Raw genomic sequence first — 25,037 nt, 5'->3', positions numbered from 1 at the left:
AGAGAAAGGTCTTCCTTTTGCCGTTGGTTCACCCTCCAATGGCCGCTGCGGCTGGCACGCTGCGGCCGGCGCACCGCGCTGATCTGAAGGCAGGAGCCTGGTGCTTCTCCTGGTCTCCCATGGGGTGCAGGGCCCAAGCACTTGGGCCATCCTCCACTGCACTCCAGGGCCACAGCAGAGAGCTGACCTGGAAGAGGGGCAACTGGGACAGAATCCGGTGCCCCGACCGGAACTAGAACCCGGTGTGCTGGCGCCGCTAGGTGGAGGATTAGCCTAGTGAGCCGCAGCACCGGCCAAGACTCCATATTTTTTAGATGATTGAGTCCTTTCATCATTTTCTAAATAGAAAATGATGAGGAGCTCTTGGTGAATGAGTGGGGGCTAGTTCATACTGTCATATAATTCCTGATTTAACTTCACAAGATCTGCTGCAAAAACGTGAGTTCTGTTAAACATCTAACCAAATGGAGGGAAGGATAGCAGTGAAAGACTAAGGTTCTGATGTCAGATAGACCTATGATGGATTCAACTCAGCTTCTTGTAAGCTGTGTGTCCTGACAAATTACTCAGCCTCTTCAGGCTTAGTCTCCTCCTAGTAAAACCAGAGCCATCATAGCACATGGTTCACATAATGATTGTGATGCAGGTGAGTTCTCAGTAAAGTTCCTGGCAAATAATATACACTCTATAAACACTACCACTAATCCTAAAGAAGTCAGTGATGGTTGACCAGATGGTCAGAATATGAGGCCACATGGAAAATGTTGGCAAGTTTGTAGTGGATGCTCTTTGATACCCTGCCCAAATCACCTCACTAGACCAATGTACCCATTTCTTAGCTGCTGTGTGTGCTGGCTGTTCATGGTCATAGCTGCCTCCTCGGGAGGACAGGCCACCTCACTGCCTGCCTCATCCTTCACCTGGGGGAAGGCTTTAGTGCACTAACTGTGTCACTGACACAGGGCACGGAAGGCTGGACTACTTGCCTCAAGGTATAACCTTAAGTTCTTAGGAGAACCTAGCCAATGATTCATCAGCCTTTGCTCAGATTTATATAAAATGACTCCACATGCCAATAACATCAGGGACAGAATGACTCAGCCTTCCACATGGAAGCTTCCCAAATGATAAAGGGGGATGTTCTATAGAGAGAGATGGCTGCCAGGTCCATATTGAGACTCAAAGAAATACTAAAATGTATAACTAGAGTTGTACTAACACTTTACTCAGAGATTCCTAGTAACTAAAACTGAGAGAAGTGACACAGTTGTGTGATTAGTACCAGTAATAATGTTTAAAAGCACACAATGCCTCAACAGTTGGGTCTGGCAAGAATTTGTCAAATATGCCTTACATGGAGCACATTGAGTGGTAAGAGACGGGCTGGTACTGTGGCGCAGTGCGTTAAAGCCCCGGTCTGCAGTGCCAGCATCCCATATGGGTGCTGGTTCAACTCCTGGCCATTCCACTTCCTATCCAGCTCTCTGCAATGGCCTGGGAAAGCAGTGGAAGATGGCCCAAGTCCTTGGGCTCCTGCATCCACATGGGAGACCTGGAAGAAGCTCCTGGCTCCTGGCTTTGGATCAGCCCAGCTCTGGCCATTGTGGCCATCTGGGGAGTGAATCAGCAGGTAGACTACCTCTTTATCTCTCCGCCACTGCCTCTCTGTAACTCTGCCATTCAAATAAATAAATAAATATTTATTTTTAAAAAAAGTGAGACAGCCCTACTCTAAATGCAATTGTGTGTTTTCTGTGCAGGCAGAATCAGCCTGCTTCAATGGCACAGTTTGATCAAGAATCTGAATTAGTTCAAAGATAAATTCTTGATTGTCTAGAGAAGGGGTGGGCTATATAAAGCCCATGAGATCGTGTGATCTGGTCCTGCCAAGGCAACCAAAGATAGGACTTGAAATTCAATAAGTCTCTAGCAGGCTAATTTTTAAGTTGATCACTTTGTATGGCCTACAGATGATGTTATAAATATCCAGACAGCCATTGGCAGAGGAAAGTCTCCCCAGTCTTGACCTAGAGGCAGGAATACATCCTTTAAACTCCCTTTCCCACCAGTGCCTATTCTCCTAGATGGATTTTTGATTAGGAGTTGAACAAAAAGTAGGGACAAGGTTTTTCTTTTTTCTTTTTTCTTTTTTTTTTTTTTTGTTTTTGACATAAGCATAAGGAGCAGGTTTTCTGTGTTGTTGATTACCGTGAGGCTCAGGAATGGTGGTTTCATAGTGAGGAGCTGAGTTGTGCCACCACTGGTCTTTTAATGGAGGCCTAGGCCACCTGGGAAGAAGCAGGGCGAGAGCACACTGTGGTCTGAGACAGGACTTTCCAGAGTTTTCTGTTGTGGTTTTGTCAAGAACATTCTGCAGGTCCTTTGCTTAGACAAACCCAATGACTGTGCACTGTGTGCAGTTTAAATCACTCCGCGGAAGGATAAATTGAATAGTAAATGAGGAGTTCACAGTGGACGGCATGTACAGCAGAGTTTTCTGGGAACTGACCACTCATTACAAAGCTCAGTGAGAGGAGAGAGATTAAATGTCATTTTTCTCCTATTCACAAAGTCCAGCGACTGTCTCCTTTCCAGCCCTGGAAGATGTGACACAACAAAGCTCCAGGCCTTGACAAACAAAGTCCGTCTTTCTTAAATGTTCTTGAGGGGTGGCTTGGACTGTTTTCCTTTAAGGTTTTCTAGAGTGAACAGATGTAACAATTTTCTATAATTTGCCTTGGTGCAGATGCTGAAAGAGAGCATTCACAATAAAATATATGCAATATATGTAATTTTGGCTGGATGTTCTGGGGTTTTAAAGTAAAAATGTGTACCTGCAAGCTGTTTTATGGTTTCTCAGTCATAATTATCTCTGTAACACAGAAGGCTACAACTGCAACTCCTCCTTCGTGTGCAAGCTTTCCAAAAATATCTTGATTATTTTGCATCGCCTGTGAGGCACAAGTGTTCTCCTTGCATTTGGCTTGAGAGGTATATGAAAAGGCTTGATTGGGGAAGGTGGTGGCTAACCTATAGAAGAGGCACTTGTAGAAGGTACAACAAGTAGCATGGCCCTCAAGTCACCCCTGATGTGTAATGATGCCAGCTAAAGTTACAGACAGTGCAACTGGAGACGATGCTTATTTATTGCCACTGGTTTGCCTATGGATAAAATGGGAGGAAAGCAGTGGAGAAGGTGGTGAGAATTCTTAACAGCTGCAGCTGGCTACCTTCCTCTAGGGAATTGGTGCCTGTGCTTGTGGCATTCCTCAAGGGATGGATAAAGAGAGGGTCGGGGCACCTCTGTGAAGCCAAATCCCCAGAGAGTCGATGAGTGAATGCTCTGCTACATCCATCCTCAGCTCACACTGACCCACCCTCCAACTGTCAGCCCAATTTCCTGACTATTGCATTTGTCCCAGCTGCACAGAAATGGATGTTTTCCATACGAATCATAGCACAGACTGCTCCTAAGGCTCTGTAGTCCACACAAACGTCTTAAGCACCTACAACGAAGCTGTTCAACAGTTACCATTTGGATTCCATTGGTCCTCTCCGCCCAACACGAACAAGAAGTTTTCCACCTCCACGACGCAGTGGTGGGCACTGTTGTATGGCATAACTGGAATTAAGAAAACAAAAAAAGATGTATGAAATGTTCCATCTGAGGACTGGAGGCCGTGGCTCACTAGTTGTGTGCTTCACCAGCAAGTATAAAAATTGACTCAGTCAGAAGGAAGAAGACAGTACAGGCAGCAGAGCAGCCCCCCACCCACCCAGCCATCCTCACGCAGTGGCTCAGTGGTGTGTTCCAGTAGTTTCAAACCCAACCCCTTCTGATGAATTTTACATGATGTTATTCCACGAATTAGTCAGGAACAGCCTGTTACGCTGCTTTCCATTTCTAAGTTCTCACCTGCCTACCCATGGGGATGGCACTCTGAACCAGTGACTGACACCCCTGCCGGTCAGAACTGCAGGCTACTGCTTGGAAGAAGTCACCCTGAATCTGCTCAGAGTCACTCAGATGCTCTGCCCAGACTTGGTTTGCTGGCAATCTTCCCATAAACAGACTCAGGGTGCTTGGTAGCTTTCTATTCCACAGCAATGAGCAAGCTGAATTTCCATACAGTTTTAAGTTTTTAAATTAAGGTCCTGCTGATTTAATGCCTCCACCAAATGTATACGCTTAATTTCCTGTACAATGTCATTAGCAGCACAATCACACATTTTCCATCTATCTGCTTAGGAGCTCTTCTGTAACAAAGATGAAAACTGTCAGGAACATCACAAATATCCTTTCTCCTCATCTCTTTCCCTTCTCCCTGCCCAAATGTGGCAGCTGTGAGGGGGTGGGGGCGTTATACAAGGAATCTGAGTTTCTCTCTGTGTATTCGCACTTGGCATCTCATCTGGGGAGTCCCAGGGTACAGCTTAAGACACCCCTTACACTCTCTGTGCTGCCTCGGTTACTGTTGGCTGTGGTAATATCATATGGTGAATGTAAATGTTCGCAGCATTAGTTATCACATCACATGCAGTGGTTTAGGCCCAGTGACACCAGTAGGAAAAATGATGTCCTTGCTCAGCTCATCATATGGGCACCTTAAATCTAGGTGAGGACAAATGGGGAGGTGATGTGCATGTTCAGGCAGGGAACTTATTGCTTGACACGGATCAACAGAGCACTTAAGAAACCAGTGCAGTGGGAAATCAATATGAGTCCCAGCCAACTCTTACTGTGTGCTCTTTTGCCAATGCAGAGAGAGTGAGCGCCTATCTCACACCTGACTTATTTTGGCTGATATATATCTCATTTCATTTTGTTTTTATTTTATTTTTCTCAAAGTGTTTATGCTGTTGAAGATATATAAATAATAAAAACAGGTACAGCTTTGAGACCCATAGCATGATTTCTGAAACAGCAAGTGAGACGTTAGGCTTCTGATCCAAGGTTTTAGAAGTTTTGATTATTTAATGTTAACTATTTATCTTTACCATGAATATTCATTACTTTTGAACTTACATCCACCAGGGAATGCCTATTGGTATGTATACCCCTGATTTGGTGATAAGATAGGAAGTGGGTATGCAGTGGACTATGTGGCTCACAATTTTGGTTGATGGACTTAGAGCTGAGGAATGTCCTTGAGCTCCTCAATCCTCAGTTTATTTGGAAAATGTTTTTAACTTTATAGACTCATGACTCAGAATTCATTGTGGGGTAACAGTATTTATTGGGCTCATTGAGTGACTAAGGTTGAATGTGCTTCAGAGGTCATTTTCAAAAATTAACTCATCATCGTTTGGATTATGATGTTGGTTCCGATATATGAAACACAAAACCAGGCTGCCCCATGTACTTTTGGGAGCAGCCTGGTGCTACTACAGTTTCCCAGGGCTGTCCTTTGGTCAGTGAAAGCCTTGACAGCATTTACTGTCATCTGTATGCATCAAGTCACAGGGGATGTAGTACAAGGATATAGGCCATTAATGTAATCAGCTTATTCTGGTGGACACTGTACTTCAGGCATTTATTTTAAACTTCTGGTCAGTCCAACACCTAAATCTTATAAATAATGAAAAACTGCATTCTCTTCTCTTTAGCCACAAGTCCAGCTTCATCATAAAGCACAAGCTCTGAAAATTTTACACTTGTATTTTGTTCTTGCCATTCATTTGTTCCCACTCAGGCAAGCAGAAATTAAGTGAAGGAAATAATACATGATTTATTTTTAAGCTTCTTTCTCATTTGATTACCCCTATTGTTATGCTTTCTGCAAACAAATGACATGATTGCACTAAGCTAACTACTGAACTCTTCAAAATAAGAGAAAAGAAGGTCTTTGAAGTCTTAATATAAAATCTACTTGAAGGTATTCTCATTTATCTATATATTTTAATTTTCATTCTAAAACCTGCATGCTATAATTCTTGTCTGAGCATTTAGGTTTTCTCATTCCTGAATTCGTGTCTTTTCTGAATTATTACTGCAAATTGGGAGGCCACAAATATCCACAATTAACTCCCTGAAATTGTTTTGCATGTAAAATGCTCCCAAGTTTATCAGGGTAAAAATCTATATTAAACCAATGTCTGAAATTTTGTAAAATACCAAATTGCTTTGACTTCTGATTAAACCTGAAGAGAAGCAAAATAACTAGGGCACTGAGCAAGAGCAAACAATGTGTTTAAAATGGCGCTGGGTACTGTGCTGATTGGTTCTCTCTTAAGTAACATCGAATGCTTACCTGCTCCTTTCCAGATGTCTCCAGCCAGAGGTGGACCCTACCTCACAAGCAGGTAGTGGAGGAGGTTTGTAATCGGGTCCATCTACAGCCCAGTGTGAGTTTTTAGCGTGTCAGTCAGTGAGTTAGAGGGAAAGGGGAAAGAAGCTAATCAGGATGAAATGAGATTAAAGGCTGTCTAATTTTACAGCAACTGTGATCCATCAGCCACTGTGAAAGTGACAGTGGAAATGAATGATGGAGACAGACAGGTGGGGCTGTACATTTCACTGATTTATCCTCAAATGCACTGGGCCTTATTTTATTGAGTGAACATGACCGCATTTATCATGACTGTCATCTAAACCCACTTCCCTCCATTTAAAAAGGTCACTTTACTCAGAGGGAGTAGGAGAGAGGCACTTTCAAATCAGATTTAAAATCTAATAACACGTGTTTATAAGGCCCTTTGTGGGAATTCTCAACTTTATCAAACAAACTAGCAGTGCTAGGAGCAAAAGGGGGGGGGATATTAAATCACAATATTCACTCTGCAGAATGATTAATCATCACACATGCAATTGATGTTAGCAACAGTTGTAAGCTGATTCTCTGCCACAATTATATGCCTGTTAATTGTTTTCTCATAATTTTAAGGCCATAAATTTCAGTTACAAAAAGCCTTTTACCCCTTCCTGAACCAGTGCAATAAAATGTCTTGGAATATTATGACAAAATTGTTCTTTGTGGATATGAAAATGAAAGTCAAATGTTGTTATGTTATTTTTCACAATAACTACCATCTACCAAGCATTTACTAGGTGCCATATATATGTAAATTAATCATATAGTTATATATTTACCTACATTATAGCCTTGGAAATATTATAGCTCTTGAATTTTGTTCATGTTGTACATTTGCTTCTCTTCAGGTGAGCATAGATTAAGTGAAGCTAATAATACATGATATTATCTGACAAAATATAGACTATGATGATTCTCTATTTACTTCTACTTACATAACATAACATCTTTCATTTAATATGACCAACTACAAAGGGGCAATGTCCCTCCATTTTATTTATACAAGTAATACTGAGGCCTTGAGAGATTAAGTCACTTGTTGAAGGTCATACTCAGCCAATGAATGGCAGAAGCAGAATCCAAACACGGGGATATCTGGACCCCAACCCATGCTTTTATCCATTTCACTCTGCTGATTTTCAATAGGTATGTTCATCCAACCAGCAAGTCATTACTGAGCACCTGAGTGTTCAGTGATGGTGCTTTTGAAATTTGTTTATAATTTTTTATATTGAACCATCTTCTACATGTGTTTCTTAGCTTGATATTTAAAAAGAATTCTTAAGTAAAGCAAGTAGATGCCCCCTTTTTTTCCCTATAAATCTGGATATTCAGGGAATGTAGTTGGCTTTCATAAAGTGGACATTTGTTTGATGGAGTCAGAAAAACACTGAGCAAAGCAGTCAGTTAAGGGTGGGTAGTCTATTGGCACAGGGTTTTTATTATAATTTTTAAACGAGGAGGAAAGACTTCAACCTTGAAAGCAGATTCAAAGTATTTTGGGCGAGGAGGTCCTTTTCCTGAGGGACTTGTTTGTATTTATGAAGGCCTTAGTTCGACTAGAGGTCCACCCTGCTCTGTCTCCTCCTAGATTTTATATCTCTTCATGCAGAAAGTATAGGAATCTTTCACAAGTCACAAATTTTCATGAACATTCGAGCAAGAGAGTACATAGGGCTATGCCAAGAATCCAGGATTGCTAAATAATGGTTATTGAGTGTTTATCATCTAGATGGAACATTGAGGAGGACCTTCTAAAACTGCCCAATATGACAACCTTCTTAAATTGTTTTGGAAAAAAATGTATCCATAAAAGTCTCTCTTCGTGCCCTGACCACCAGGCTTTCAGTTTTCTCTCTTTTTTATTTTTTTTAACTTTTATTTAATAAATGTAAATTTCCAAAGTACAACTTTTGGATTATAGTGGCTTTTTCCCCCCATAACCTCCGTCCCACCCGCAATCATCCCGTCTCCCACTCCCTCTCCCATCCCATTCAGTTTTCTTTTTAAAAATTAATTTTTTTTCATTTTATTTGAAAGGCAGACAGAGATAGAAAGAAAGGAGATTTTCCATCTGCTGGTTCATTCCCAAATGCTTATAACAGCCAGGTCCTGTACCCGGTTGAAGCCAGGAATACAGAACTCCACTGGGTGGTAGGGATCCCAGTCTTAAGTCATCACCTGCTGCCTCCCAGGATGCACATTAGCAGAAGTTTGATATCCGAAGAGGAGCTAGGACTCAAATCCAGGCACTCTGAGAAGGAATGCAGGCATTGCAGTCAGTGTCTTAATAGCTGAGTCAAATGTCCATTCTACCTTTCAAGTTTTCTATCCCAAAGCTGTCACTGCTGCTGTGTTCTTGTGTTTTCCTCCTGAGAAACTGGATTTTTGAGACATTTTGTATAATGCAAATGGCAGCAGCACACCACACACACACACACTACTTGGTGTCCTGCTTTTTTGTACTAAATAATTCATTCATTTATTTTTTCATTCCCTTGCAATCACATACTTCTTCTGCAGCTACTCCATGCCAGGCAATGTTGAACTTGCTGAGGTGAACAAAACCCAGGGACAGCCTCATCTGAGGATGCATATCATAAACACATGCACAAATAAATAGACCCTGTTCTCTCAAATGACAAGTGCAATGAAGAAAAGTGAATCAGAAATCCATTCCAACTAGGATTTTAAGATGCTTGGGGGAGAAGGAATGATAACAGTGAAGCTTTTGTGAGTAGGAAGTGACTGAAGTGAACAAGGGAGCCACCCAGGTGTTAGGTACAGGAGTAAAAAGTGCAAAAGCCTTGAGGCACAGCCTTGGGTCAACTTCAGCTCAGCAAGAAGACTGGGGACAGATGGATCTGAGAGGAGGCCTAGGAGGGAGGCTGAAGGCAGACCAGAGCAATGTTGCAGGGTGTGGTCAGAAGATAACACTGGCATTGTCCAGTTGCATTGTTTGAAATGGCTACACAGTGTTGCAACTGATGTGTGTCCTATAATTTATCACTTTACATTTTGATGGTTATTAATTGGATGAACATTTAAATACTTTTCTGTTTGCTGATAATATAGCAGAGAATGAAGCAGACAATGTCCCTGCTCTCACAGGATTTATATAACATGGAACCTAAATAGCAAAGAGGAATACAGCCAGATAATGATAGATGATATAAAGAAAAAGTCAAAAATATGATATCCTAGAGAGTGACTGGCCAGTTATCACTCTTAACTGGAGTGGCTGGGGAAGGTCTCTCCATGGAGGGACATTTAAATACAATTTGAAAGGTGAAAAGAAGTCATCCATTACAAAATAAGTCATCCCTTACAAAATAAAAGAATCCATGCAGAGGTCCAGAAGGGGGAATGTTTTGGTTGTGTCTGAGAAGGAGGGAGAGAGACACTGTAGTAGGAACACCAAGGGAAAGGGTCAGAGAGGTAAGGGATGAATTCAGGAAGCAGGCAGAGGCTGGTGTGTGGATCCTTCTGAGCTGGGATAATTGGTGTGGATTTTATTATAAGCAACCTGGACAGGCAATGGAGGGGTATAAGCAGGAGTATGACATCTTATCTTTTATGATTTAAAATATTCTGGGTGCAGGTGTTTAGTCTAACAGTTAAGATGCCCACATTCCATATCAGAATGCCTGGGTCTGAGTCCAGGCTTTGCTCCCATTTTTGGCTTCCTGCTAATGTGTATCTTGGAAGGCAGCAGGTGATGGCTCAAGTGCTTGGGCTCCTGCTGTCCACATGGGAGACCTGGAGTGGGCTTCTGGCTTCGGCCTGTTGTATCCTTGGCTATTGCAGGTATTTGGAGAATGAACCAATGGATGGAAGATTCTCTCTCTCTCTCTGCCTTTTAAATTCAATAGATCAACCAAACAAACAACACTCTACTTTGGCTGCCATTGATATTGTAGGAGTAAGAGAGGGAACACAGGGAGAGTGGAAGGAGGCTCTTTCCAGGTCCAGATGAGAGATATTGGAGGTTTGACCATGAGGGTGCTCTAGTGAGAGAAAAGGGACATGTGTCAAAGGTTCCTGCTATTCCAAATGATTTTGTATCAAGTGTCCTTGTGGATACATACGTCCACACAGGAGTTTGTCTCTGGAATGAATTCCTCCAAGTGATATTTCTGGACAAGAGAACGAGTACATTTTAAATTTTGGTGGACATCATCACTTTGTACCGCTTTTTCATTTGCATCTTTGCCCATTGTGTAGGTGAACAATTTGTATCTAGTTAAAGATTAACTATTTTAAAAATTGTAACAGAGGTTGAGTGTCTTTTCATACATTTAAAATCCATTTGCATTTGTATTCTACACATTTTTCTGTTGTGTTTTGATTTCCTGATATAATTTATGTTACCTATAATTACATGATTTCTGCTTTTAAAGTATGCTTTTCTAGGGAGTTATCTAAACAGGCAAAATAAATGACATTTTGGAAGCGTAGTATTGCTAGAATATATATTTGTGAAATACTCATTGAAGCAAATTCAAATAGCAATTACATGCTGTTGAAAACAAATGTAACCTAAAAGAGAGAAGCCCCACTTTAGTACTATTGAATGAATATTTCTTGTTATGAGGTCCTGGATTTTTTTAAAAAACAATTTCATAGTAAATACATTTGAGAAACATAAATGTTTAAAGGTTTCCTAGTTTAGTTCTACTAGTCTTTTTGTAAAGATCTAGCTACTTGGCGAATGCATTTTTGAAGACAGAGACAAAGTAAAACATCTCACACCTTAGTTGGGGTTTGAGAGAGCCTACTGAATATATAATCCATAGAAAGGCTCTGTAACTTTTCTTTCTGCTATATTTGGGCTGTAGTATACCTGCAAGCTACAAATAGAGGAAAGAACTGTGTGTATTTGAGGTTGGTTAGATTGTTATGGACATAGTGTGGGAGGTGAAGCCCACAAAGAGATATGTGTGATCTGAAGCAATGAGAAGGTGATGGAGGTTCTGAATCACTTTCTCTCTCACTCCTAACTTGTTCTTTACACAGCGAGCTAGGCTATCATAGCCCCTAAAGTTATTTAAGTGAATTCAAGATGTATAAATCTCAAAAAAGAATACACACACACACACACACACACACACTTTTGGAAGCTGTACAAGAACAAGGAGAGCTTATTTCTCTTGTAGTTCAAAGTTGTAGCTGAGGGAGAGTTTTCCAGACAATGATATTGTGTTGCCACTCTTCCTCTATGCAGCTGTTGGGATAAATGCATGTCTTTAATCGCTTACCAGGCAGTGGTGCAGTATATCAAAACTGCCTGTCTTGTTTGTCAACCCCAGAGTATCTATGAGTTCCTGGAGGCCAGACTGTGCTACCTCTGTGGTTTTATGCTGAGTATAAAACCCAGCACATAGTACTGGACTAGACTTTAGCATCTTCATAACTTTTATGCCTAGCCCAGTTATTAGAAATATTAATCAATAAATGTCAGTGGCATGGATAAGTGAATGTTAGCTGAAAGAGGCTGTGAAATTTGTGTCTTTGGAAGAAAGGAAAGATGTCAGATACCAGAAGATGTGAGGGAAGAAAAGAGAAGAAGGGGGTGGGGTGTGCCATGGATCAGTATTCTGTGGCTTCTGGGAGAGATGTGATCTTGGGCAACACACATGCCAGCCAGTTTCCAATAAAGGACCCTGCAAGCTCTTAAAAGACACGTGCTCTTCTCAGGAACTTTCATAGCACCCAGTCATGCCAAGGTCAAAAGTTTCCAATAAATCATTGTTGATTTACAGTTTTAGCTCTGAACACTTAACCTGGGGAAGTGCTAAATAACCAAGGAGACTAAAGTGATTTAAAACAGGACTCCTGTTGACTTTTTAAGCAGAATTGACTTTCCAAATCATATTTTAATTTGAATTAGAATGTTTTCTCTATTGCATTCTCAATTACAATTGCATTATTACAATATTAACTATTTTATCTTGAATACATTCTGGCATGCCGAAATGTAAAGATAATTTTATTTTCCTCCTTGGAAAGTAAAAATGCCTTTCAGAATGAAATCTTCAATCTCTTTCAAATATTAGTTTTATTTTTTTCTGTCTTATAAAGGGTTATATATATATATATATATTTTTGACAGTCAGAGTAGACAGTGAGAGAGAGAGACAGAGAGAAAGGTCTTCCTTTTGCCGTTGGTTCACCCTCCAATGGCCACCGCGGCTGGCACGCTGCGGCCGGCGCATTGCGCTGATCCGAAGGCAGGAGCCAGGTGCTTCTCCTGGTCTCCCATGGGGTGCAGGGCCCAAGGACTTGGGCCATCCTCCACTGCACTCCCAGGCCAAAGCAGAGAGCTGGCCTGGAAGAGGGGCAACTGGGACAGAATCCGGTGCCCCGACTGGGACTAGAACCCGGTGTGCCGGCGCCGCAAGGTGGAGGATTAGCCTAGTGAGCCACGGCACCGGCCAGGTTATATATATTTTAAAAAGAATATTTATTTTGAAAGAGTTGCAGAGAGAGAGAGAGCGAGAGAGATCTTCCATCCACTGGTTTACTCCCCAGGTGGCTACAATGATCAGCAATGGGCCAGGCTGAGGCCAAGAGCTGCATCCTGGTCTCCCAGGTGGGTGGCAGGGGCCCAAACACTTGGGTCATCTTCTGCTGCCTCTCAGGCCATTAGCAGGGAGCTGGTTCAGAAATGGAGCAGCTGGGATACAAACCAGTGCCCATATGGAATGCCAGAGCTGCAGGCAGCAGCTTTACCCGAGATGTCACAATGGCTACTAGAGTTATCTATTTCTTGTAGGTATTTTCAGAGACACATTTGAAGAAATGTGGTAGTGCTTAGATGATAGGTCTTCCCCAAGTGATTCTTAGATAGTTTAATTTCTCTCAGATGACGGCCCCCTGGTTGACCCATATTATTGAGGTTGGAAGGAAAGAAATGGGAATGGGATATAAAATAAGAATATATAAGAAATGTTTGTTGATATAGATCACATGTAATATTGCAAAGTGAGTGCTAGTGGTTAACTTTTAAAACCCATGACGTAGTAAAGGGTCTATTTAAGAATCACTTGTTAATCAGTCTATTCATTTATTCATTTAATTAAAAATATGTATTGAATAACTATTATGCTAAACTCTGAGCACTGGTGATCAATCCTATGAACCAGAGCTCTCTCCCTTTGCCTTCTTCCTGGCCTGATGCCACTTGAAGCCATGTTATTCAGGATGGCTGATCTCCTCCAGGGCAGGCCAGCCTTGCTGCTGTTCATGTCAATACAAGTGTGTGGGAAACAGTTAACTGAGACTGCAACTACAGAGCAGTCTGCTTGCAAAGCTGGGCTTTGGTTAGGTTCTGAGAACGTAGCTTTCAAGAGTGTTTCTCCTAACTTAACTGATAAAAGTAGTTCTCAGTATCCGAACTGTTTACACAAACACCGTGATGGATGCTGAGTACCTGCTTTTCCTCTGGGAGTCTGGAATTGGGACATGTTCTAGAAGATGTGTCCATGACCAGCCCACCAGTAAAACAGTGGGCATGAGTTTCTAGTGTACTGCCCTGGTAGATGGCGTTTGGCATGTGTTTGTCACAACTCCACGCGGAAGGAAGTGAAGTGTGTCCTGTGTGACTCTATCGGAACTGCACTCTTGGAAGCTTGCCTGGGCTTCCTCTGGACTTTGCCAGATGTACCTTTTTGCTGATTTTGCTTTGTACCCTTTCACTGTCACAAACCATAGCTGCGAGGAGAACTGCGTGATTATTCTGTTTGTCCTCCTAGCCAACCACTGAACCTGGGGTGCCCCTGGTGATCCCCAACACAATAGGGAAAAGAGAAATTTCAAATGTATTTAGAGAATAAGGTTGTGGTGTAACACCCCAAATGACTGGGCTGCAGTGAGAACTTCCTTGGGGAATGAGATGCCCATCAGAGAGGGTTTGAAAGCTACTGGTTGGAAAAATCAAGTTGTTTCTATTGGCCTCATATCTGAAGTTCACTGGATAAATTGGTTATAGATGTGTGGACTTACTTTAAAAATTATTTATTTATGTTCACTTTATTTGAAAGGTAGAAAGAGAGAGAGTTAGGGAGAGTAAGATTTTCCTTCAGCTGATTCATTCTCCAAATGCCTCCAACAGCCAGGTCTGCGCCAGGCCAAAGCCTGGTGTCCAGAATTTAGTCTAGGTTTTCCACATGGGTGACAGGGACCCAGGTATCTGAGTCATCCCTGCTGCCTCCCAGGGTGTGCATTATTGGGAAGCTGGGCCCCAAGGAGAGGAGCTGAAGCTCAAACCAGGTACTCTGCTTTGGGATGCAGAGACTTAAATGCTGTGCCACATACCCATTCTTAGATGTGTGTATCTCTAACAAAGTTGCTCCTGAACACCCCATGAATACTTTCATTTGTAGAATCAGGTCTCTCAATTTGCTTTGTTTAGAAGCAATGTGCATATCTCTCCTCAGATTCCAACACAGCTTAACACCATCTCACCTGGGGTGTAAGAGGATTTGTCCAAACAATGGACACTACAGCCCTTTTGATTTCCTAGAGAAATTTGTAAACTTACTGGACCACTACAATAAATACACATGAGACCATGTGGAAGGAATAATCAATGGTATGGGAACCCTGTGTCACAGCAATCAAGAGAAAGGAGAAATCACTGGGGATTGGCTTAGTTGGGTAGCAATGCGTCATCTTGAGCTTCTCCCCAGCCATTATGCTCTGCTGTCTTCCCGGGGTCCTTTGCCATATCTTCCAAAAACAAAAGAAAGCACAAACCTCTTTCATGTTGCTGCCCCTCTTAACTATGATTAGAGCACCCCATTACCTGGGCCACAAAACCCAGTCCTTATGCCCAGCAGTGCATACAGTGAGTGACTGGTCCAGTGATGGTCCTGTGACCCAGCCAGGCTCTTCTGAGGGGTTTCCATAGCAGAGCTGCAAGGAGACCTCTTTCTCCTCCAACACAGAGGTGGCCATGAGGAAGCCCATCTGAGCCGTGCGGGAGTTCAGGCTGTGATCAGAAATGACACCTACACAAAAGGAATTCCGGCAGGATTCTGAGGTTTCGATTGTTCCTCCGGAGGTGGCCCTGACGTCCTGGTTCTGTGGCCCAGTAAGCACCCTTTCTCCCTGGACTTGTGCAGTAGCCTCCTAGTAGGTCTCCTTGCTTTCATTCTTGCCCCATTTGGGATTATTTTTCACAAAGTGCTCCAAATGGTTCTTCCAACCTGAGTCACAGGATGACATTCATATGTATTCAGTCCTTTCTGTAATTCTCATTACCCTGGCACTAAATATTAAAGTCTTCGGGATGGCCAGCAAGGATCGGATGACTTGGCTCCTGGCTACCTTGCCAGTTCCTTTCCAGCTACCCTGCCCTGGCCATGATGCTCCACCCATGTTGGCCTCTTTGCGTTTTCCCCGCACTCCAAATGCAGCCCTCTCCTAAGGTCTCAGCATTGACTCTCTCTGCCTTACATGTTCTCCCTTCCTATATTCTCAGGGTTTGCCCTACTGTGTCACTCAGGTGTCTGCTAGAAAGAGAAACCTTCCTTGACCATCCCATTTAAAAAGGCTCCCTCCTGCAATCATTCTCTACGCTCTTACCCCAACTCAGTGTTCTTAATAGCACTTGATAATGCCTATCATTTATTTGAGGGTGCTTCAAAACAACACCTAGAAAACTGAATTAAAAGAAGTTTATTTTCCTTCAGAAATTTTTGAAATTCATTCACATGAAGAGTCTTCAAAAAGTTCAGGGAAATATGCATTATGAAAAAACTGTGTGGCTTTCCAAAAAGTTTATATGACAATAAACATTTTTGAAGAAGATTTCTGGGGCCTGGCCCTGTGGTGTACAGGTATAGCTGCTGCCTGAAGTGCCAGCATCTCATATGGGCACCAGTTTGAGACCTGATGGCTCTATTTCCCATCCAGCTCCCTGCTATGGCTTGGGAAAGCAGTAGATGGCCTAAGTCCTTGGGCCCCTGCAAGAAGGAGATCCTGGCTTCAGATAAGCACAGCTCCAGCCATTGCAGCCATTTGGGGAGGGAAACAGTGAATAGAACACCTCTCTCTCTCTCTCTCTCTCTCTCTCTCTCTGCCTCTCTGTAACTCTGCCTTTCAAATAAATATTTTTTTAAAAAAATTTCTTAACTTAATTTGAAAGAATTACAGAGAGAGAGAGAGAAAGAAATCTTCCATCTACTGTTTCACTACCTGAGATGGCTGCAATGGCCAGCGTTGAACCAGGCCAAAGCCAGGAGCCAGGAGTTCCATCCAGGTCTTCAACATGGGTGCAGGGGCTCAAACACTTGGGCCATCCTCTGCTGCTTTCCTGGGTGCATTAGCAGGAAGCTCTGTTGGCAGTGGAGCAGCCAGGATATGAACTGGTGCCCATTATGGAATGCTGGTGTTGCAGGTGTGTGGCTTAACCTGCTATGCTACAATGCCAGCACAAGTGATAAACATCTTTTAATTCCATTTTCTGCAAATTTTTGGAAGCAGCCTTGTACAGTTTTTGTTTGCCTATAATCTGTTTCTCTACCAGTATACTAACTGCATAGGCAGGACAAGGATTGTTTTGCTCACTACTGAATCCCTTGAGCCTAGAAAATTGCTCTGCATACAGCAGGTGCTCAAAAGGATTTGTTAAATTTAAGACAATTTAAGTTTTACTGAGTTGGAATTCTGTTATTTGCAGCAGCACTTTTTTTAGCATGTTGCTATTTTCTTAATCTATATTTTTAAAAGATTTATTTATTTATTTATTTAAAAGTCAGAGGAGAGAGAGAGAGAGAGGTCTTCCATCCACTGGTTCACTCCCCAGATGGCCGCAAGGGCCAGAGCTGCACCAATCCAAAGCCATGAGCCAGGAGCTTCTTCCGGGTCTCCCACGTGGGTGCAGGGGCCAAGGACTTGGGCCATCTTCTGCCTTCCCAGGCCACAGCAGAGCACTGGATTGGAAGTGGAGCAGCCAGGTCTTGAACCGGTGCCCATATGAGATGTCGGTGCTTCAGGCCAGGGCATTAACCCACTACACCATAGCACTGGCCCCTTAATCTATAATAACACAGTGATGAGACATATTTATGGGACACATTGTGATAATCCAATATACATATACCGTGTGTAATGATCAGATCAGGATTATATAATTTCTTTGTGTTGGGGTCATTCAAAATTCTATTAGCTACTGTGAGCTATTCAATTAATTGTTGGCAACCACAGTTATCCTACTGTGATATGACCTTTAGGAGTTCTTCCTTTTTCTTTCCCATAGTCTCTCTCTCTTTTTCAAGATTTTTTTTATTTACTTGAGACACAGAGTCACAGACAGTGAGAGGGAGAGACAGAAAGATCTTCCATCTGTTGGTTCACTCCCCAAATGGCCACATCAGCTGAAGCTGGGACGATCCAAAGCCAGGAACCAGGAGTTTCTTCCAAGTCTCCCATTTGGGTGCAGGGGCCTAAGGACTTGGGCCATCTTCTACTGCTTTCCCAGGCCAAAGCAGAGAGCTGGATTGGAAGAGGGGCAGCCGGGACTAGAACTGGTGCCCGTATGGGTTGCCAGCACCACAGGCAGATGTTTAACCTATTACGCCACAACGCTGGCCTCAGAGTTGGTCCTTCTACCTAGCTGCACCCCATACCCATTATCCATCCTCTCTTTATTTTCCCTCTCCAAGCAATGCTTTTAAATTTCAAAGAGAAAGTGATTTGGTTAAAGAAAAATAGTGTTTAACATGTAACTTTAGCTACTTGGTTCAATATCAGACATTTATGAGCATTTTTGCTTTTCAAAATGGTAGAGTATATTGTCACATGGACCTTATTTGATATCATTCAACTATGTGAGTTTAAGGGTTTTGATTTTCTTCAAGATGTTGATAATAATATCTACCTCATGGGGTTATTGTGAGGATTTACTTAGATGGTATATATTATGTAAAGCAAAAGATTCACTACTAACTACAAAAAGTACTTTTCTTAGAGTCCCCATTCTATAGTTTTTTTCACCAAATATTCTTGTTGTGTTTAGTTGTACAAAGGACAAAACATCTCCAACCAAAAAAGATTTTTCACTTAAGCAACCCACTACTTTATAAAAGTACACAATTGTTCAAGCACAGATGTGATATAGAACTGAATTGAAATACAGTTTTGGCTTATTGGGGCAGGAATGTGTGGCTCCCAGAAGACGGTTACATCCCTATACGTGCACAGGCTAAAAGGTCACAGGCCCCCAAACTGTCAAGAGTTATACTGATGATGGTCAAGGTGGCTTAAACTCACTTCCCAAGAACATGTGTTAGATGGGGATAAGAGATGTCATATAATTGGTAACATATGACAGTACTTCAAAAAGTTCAAGGAAAAGGGAATTTTAAGATAAGTTTATTTTTGGTGCAAAACATTTTAAAATCATATAAATGGAAAATTTTCAAAAAGTTCATGGAGGAGTCAGTGTTGTGTCACTGGGGGTTGAGAGGACATCTTTGATGGAAACGCATATTCGGATGCTCCCTGCTAGTGAGCCTGGGAAAACAGCAGAAGATGGCCTAGGTATCTGGGCCCCTCCACTCAACGTGGAAGATCTGGATGGAGTTCCTGGCTTCGACTTGGCCAGCCCTGGCTGTTGCAACCATTTAGGGAGTGAACTAGGGGATGAAAGATTCTCTCTTCCCCCTCTCTCCCTCCATCTTCCACTCTCTCTTTCCCTCCCTCTACCCTGCCCCAGTCACTCTGCCTTTCAAATAAGTAAATGTTTTTAAAAGTTCATGGAAAATGAATATTATAATTTGTAACTTTCAAAAACTTTTGTACCACAACAAACTTAATTTTTTTTTTAATTTTTTTTTTTTTTGACAGGCAGAGTGGACAGTGAGAGAGAGAGACAGAGAGAAAGGTCTTCCTTTGCCGTTGGTTCACCCTCCAATGGCCGCCGCGGCCAGCGCGCTGCGGCCGGCGCACCGTGCTGATCCGATGGCAGGAGCCAGGAGCCAGGTGCTTTTCCTGGTCTCCCATGGGGTGCAGGGCCCAAGCACCTGGGCCATCCTCCACTGCACTCCCTGGCCACAGCAGAGAGCTGGCCTGGAAGAGGGGCAACCGGGACAGAATCCGGCGCCCCGACCGGGACTAGAATCCGGTGTGCCGGCGCCGCTAGGCGGAGGATTAGCCTAGTGAGCCGCGGCGCCGGCCAACAAACTTAATTTTTAATTCTGTTTTTCCATGGGCTTTTTAAAGTACCTTCATGTATCAGACACTTAAGTGCTTGACATGAAATGAAAAGACTATGATGCCTGACAATCGGGTGCTTACATCCACTGGAGGAAAATTTTACATGCACACACAAATTTAACACAAAGCAGACTGTAGTTAAAGATGTGACAGTGGTCCACATGCAGGGAAAGAGCATGAGAAGGGTGGTGTTTTTAGTTGTCTTGGAAAACATTAGTTATCACTGGATTTGTGTTGGGCTTTTAGAGAAGGGTGGAAATGGAGAGGGGCTCAGAGGGTTCCAATGTCACCTGTCAAAGGGTGGTGAATGGGGAGCTGTTTTAGGCAGCTTTTCATGGCAGGAGTACAAAAGGAAGCTTGGGGAGCAATGGAACATAAAGTGGAAAAGTAGCAAGGGACAAGGTGGTTGAGGTCCATGAATAATGGAGACTTAGCTGCTTTCATTAGACAGACCTGGAAGGCTTTAGGGAGAGGAGGAATGTCTGAACCCTGTGAACCTGAACCGGGGTAAGTCCTCTCTTGCTAACATTCTTTTATCACCATGGTACTCTCTGATAAAATATAAGAAAGCCACCACATTAAAGTGTAGAATTTCAAGAAAAGAGAGAGAGAAGCACCTCTAGGAGGAAAATATGAAGAGTATAAACATCTTCAGGTGTTGGCCCAGAAAAAGAAAAACACAGCCAGCCACATGTGAATGCCAAGAGGCAAAGAAAATGGACTGCTTGGATAGGGAAAATAAATAGAAGACCATTAACACACACATACCAACAGATATCTGCAGGATTTGCGGAGAGGGAGGAGACAAGAACTTATACAATAAAAGGAAGACAAGGAATAGTGCTAACCACTAACAAACTAGGCATCACTGTAAACAAGACTCTCATTCAATCCCACTTTGCACTTGACTTGGATTCTGCTTCCCTTCATGTTATAAAAGGGGAGTAACATTGTATCTACCCCACAGAAAGAGGCCCTATTACAGAGTTTCCATCACTGCTTACTTCTTATTCTTCAATCAAATAGCAAATGAATCATGCTCTTTCCTCAGGAAAGGTATTGGAGCATTGAAAGCTGTCACCAGGTCTAAATCCATTAAACCTACCTGCTGTGCAAAGTGAGGAATTGTTCCCCATACCTGAGACCCCTTATTATCATCTTTCTCCTGACCTTGCTTGGATTCCATAGCTCCTCTTTGTAATAATTCCCTGGTACACACGCTCCACTTTCTTGCTTCTTCCTCTATTCTTCACAGTGGCATAGCAAAACCAAATCTTGCTTATACTCCACCCTATCCCAGCACTCACTCAGCTGAATGTGGCTGGAGAAATCTACACTACTATGTAAATAGACCTTATCTAACATTAATGTTATTCTTGCCTGAACTTGCTACTGAGTGTTTCCTTGGTCATTTACTATCCTATTCTCCCAGGTCAAAGGCTAACAAACTAGGGCTTATGGGTCAAATCTATCCCAGCAACTGTTTCATGTAAGTTATTTTTTATTGATACACAGCCATACCCAACAGCTTATGGATAGCCTATGGTTGCTTTTGTGCTACAATAGCGGAGCTGAATAGTTGCAACAGACTTACTAGCCTGAAAGGCTGAAATATTGCTATCTTCATCTTTACAGAAAAAGTCTGCTCACTTCTGTCCTAAATGACTGCTTCATACCTTGTTCTCTCTCAACTCTCTAACATCTGTTCTCTAACTTACTTTTAGCTGATAACCTTGTTTTTGATTTCACTAATAGAAACACTTAGAAAAGAACTCCCACAGGCTTCCAGCCTGGGACCTACCAATTACCTGTGTCAGTATGCATACATTCTTCCTTTCCTTTCGTTATTATGGATGGACTCTCCACGCTTATTTCCAAAGTCAAGCCCTCTATTTGTGTACTGGGTCCCATTCTTTCTCAACTACTCAAGGATATTTTTCCCAGCAATTTTATCATGTCCTGCATCATTAACTTTCCCCTCTTTATCAGATCTCTTCTATCAAAGAAACACGATGTTACACTGCTCACCTTAAAAAGGGACATTTCTTGATTCAGTACCCTCTTCTTCCTACCTCTCCTATTCCTAATTTTCCCTTTATATAAATAATCCCCCCAAAAGTTGTCTTTACTCAAAGTTTCCAATTTTCGTGCTTCCATTTTCACTGCAACCCTTTCCAATTAGGGTTTTAGCTTATTCAGTCTCTTGAAACAGCTGTTGTTAAATTAACCTCCAGGTTGCTAACTCTACTGTCGCTTCTTGCTGCTCATCTCACACGATCTGTCTGGCACACTGACATGGCAAATCACTCCTCCCAACGTGTCCTTCCAGGAGACCATTCCCTCTGCATTCTCCTTCCTTCCTGGTGGGTTGCTCATCTCCGTCTGTTAATTTGCCAGGTCCCAAGAGCTTGTACCTTATATCTTTCTTACTTCCATCTACACTTAATACTTGGGTATCTTCCAGCCACAATGCTTAAAAAATATCTATACAGGGCTCTCCAATTTACCATGTCTCAAAACATTTGACTTTCTTCTCCAAATATTCACCTGTCTACCTGAGAGAATGTCAATTTTATTGTTTAGCTTGCTCAGGAAAAGTCCTTTTCTCTTTTATATTTTGTTTGGTAAAATAAATTATTATTCTGCTTAGAATAAAATATCCCCTTAGATGTTTTCTTTGTTACCCACAGATATATAGAAAAGGATTATAGTATACATACTTTTATAATGTCTTTTCATTTGAAATATGTGGTGAGATTTTCATTCTAATAAAGTTGGATCTTCATTAATAGTTTTTTATAGTGTTTTTTTTTTTTTGGTATGGCTAAACTAATACCAAACAATGTCCAACTGTCAAACTTTAGTTCTAATTTTTTGTTATTATAATCAACACTGAAATAATTATTTTTGAACATGCAAATGATTGTTTCCTTGGAACAAATTCCTAGAAATGTGATTGTAGAAATCAAGACCATTATAATGCTTTAAAAATTTACATACATATAGATTCTTTTGCAGATTCTTGAACATTTTATACTAATACTTACTGAGGAAAATTATATAACAAGTTATTGATGAGTTAGTAATACTATTTTACTAGTTATACTTGAACAGCAGTGATGAATCCAGCACAGCTGAAGGATGCACATATTCAGTGTGTAGGGAATGTGCCCTGTGACTGTAGACCCACGGACCCCTTGGGCTCCATGCTCCCCCCAGGATTGTGTAGACTGCAACCACAGCTTTAGTGATGATATGCTACAGAAGGAAGTCACCTAAGCATCTGACCACAGGTGGAACCTATTTCTTCTTTTTCCTCCAAGCTGCTTACTTCATAACATAGCAAAGTGTAACAGTCATAACATCAGTCCTGATACTGAGCAGGCAAGTAAAAAAAAATTCTTATCAAAGCAATTATAAATACATAACAAATAAAGTAGGATTTTAACTGTGGGCTACTTAAATGAACCTCCTAGACTGAATCTTTTATGGACTGTGAGCATATACCCCTGATATCTGTGGCAACTACTTCAGCGTTTCTCCAGCATGTGGAAAAACGCTGAAGGAAGAACCAAGTCTGTTAACTGTGTAGGATGCCCATTGCTGCCTCCTGTTCAAACCCGCCTCTGTAACTGCTGCAATTTTGAACTCAGCCACTAGATGGTGCACACTGTTCTTTACTCACCCCCCAGAAAAGCATCAAGAACTGTGCTCAGACATGGGGCTTTCCAAGGCCAACAAAAACAAAGAGGAAAGCTACAGTGGAAAGGTAAAAATGAGGAGGGTCGCTTTGAAAACTCAGGTGTTTATCCGTTAAATGCAGATTACACTGAGTTGCGGAATAATGTCAATATTATTTTTCTTTACTCCACTTTCCCTAAGTACTAACAAATAATTGAATCGCACTGAAACCTCTGATTCTCTGTTCACTGCAACATACTTTTGAACTTAATACTTTAGTCCTATAGGTAGCATAAGACAGTTTATTTTTTCTTTTATAAATTCATATGGACAATAGTAAATCCTGTACTAATATTGTTAAAGATAAAATTTTAAAAATAGGTCAAGTTGTTTAATATCTTGAGATTTACAAATAAATCCTGCAATTTTATGTGGCAGATGTATTGTCCTTTAGTGCATAAGCTACTCTGATCCATGTTTCAGTATAAACTTACATTTCTATATATAGTATGGAGGTATATGTGGCTGGGAAATATGTGGTTTTCTTTGCTTTTTAGGGAATAATTCCATACAAGAGTCAAACATAATTAAATGCACTTGTCAAAATGGTAAATTGCACGAAGATAAAAAGTAAGTACTTTAGAAAAGAAAGAGTAAAGTCCTTTTCCACACCTGAAAGTGATGTCCCAGGTTTTCAGAAACACATCTGAATTTACTCAAGAAGGTTTGCAGTAGCTTCAATGTATCATTTATTTTTTCATTCACTTTTATATAGTAAATTGCCTTGTTGAGAAACATTTTAATGACAAAATCGAAAAGATGAAAGTGACATCTTTCTTGCTTTGAAGTGCCCTCAGATTTTTTTTTGCAAACACACATATATTTAAATATAGATGATCTTTTTTGATTAAGTAATTTCAACATATCTTCTACTCTTTCTTGTCATTTTAGCATAGATCCTTTATGAATTATAGTTCTCATCTCAAGTGGCAGTTCACTTTCTGAATCCTTAATTGGCAAAGAGGACTGTAGCAAATCAATATGCTCATCCTTTGTGGGGGAAAATAGTACTCAAGCCACTCAGAGTGGCTATGAGCTGACAAGAGCTGCTTGAAGTCCATTTCCACTGCACAATAATGAGATGACACCAATGCCTATAGGTGCATCTTCAATTGGAAAATCTAAAAAGTCAGTAAAATTACTAAAAAGGCTTAATGGTGCTTCTGAAAACAGACAGTAATTTTATGTTCTCATTCTTTGAGTTACGTTCATTTGACATTTAGAAGTAATTGTAAGGGAGACATTTTTATTAACTGAGAACCCAGATTTCTCGGACTATAATGATAAAGGATGACTGTCGTTTAAAAGTGTAGTCGACTCATGATTATTCAAGGACCAGTGGTCTGGTTTGTGTATTCCTCCAATACTATTGTTTCTTCTGTCATCTCCTTTCAGTTTGTCCTTTGATTATTTTTTGGAAGGTGGACAAAACCAAAATAGAATGCCAAAGGCAAACAAATTGATTATATTTCAGCTATGAGGGAACTTAGAGTTTGTGTATGTCTGTGTGTGTGTGTGTGGGGGGGGGGATGAGGGAATGAAATGGATAAGTTAAAATTATTACAATTGTGAGATTTGAAATTTGTTTGACTTTTGACAATTTTATCCCTTCTCTTCATATAATTCATATTTTCAAATTGGTTGTATTTTGTATCTTGTTCATATTTTAATTTTTTTCAAGTCATACATTTGTAGATAAATGCCTTCTACAAATGATTCCTAAGAGCTTTAGTTTACTTTCAATTTATTATTATTATATATTCT

At 41.4% G+C, this 25,037-nt stretch overlaps 1 protein-coding gene across 1 annotated transcript in view; it reads right to left on the bottom strand.

The window, feature by feature from the left end:
- KLHL14 (kelch like family member 14) overlaps positions 1-25,037 on the bottom strand; it is a 94,460-nt gene that overhangs the window by 20,543 nt on the left and 48,880 nt on the right. Inside the window, exon 3 of the mRNA XM_017344102.3 lies at positions 3,533-3,622. Coding sequence (XP_017199591.1) covers positions 3,533-3,622 — 90 coding nt within the window. The remainder of the gene's footprint in view (positions 1-3,532; positions 3,623-25,037) is intronic.

This window comes from Oryctolagus cuniculus, chromosome 10 (genome assembly GCF_964237555.1).
Source record: "Oryctolagus cuniculus chromosome 10, mOryCun1.1, whole genome shotgun sequence".
Taxonomy (NCBI): Eukaryota; Metazoa; Chordata; class Mammalia; order Lagomorpha; family Leporidae; genus Oryctolagus; species Oryctolagus cuniculus.
Note: the sequence above shows the minus strand (reverse complement) of the source record. Positions and strands in the feature narration are given on the sequence as shown.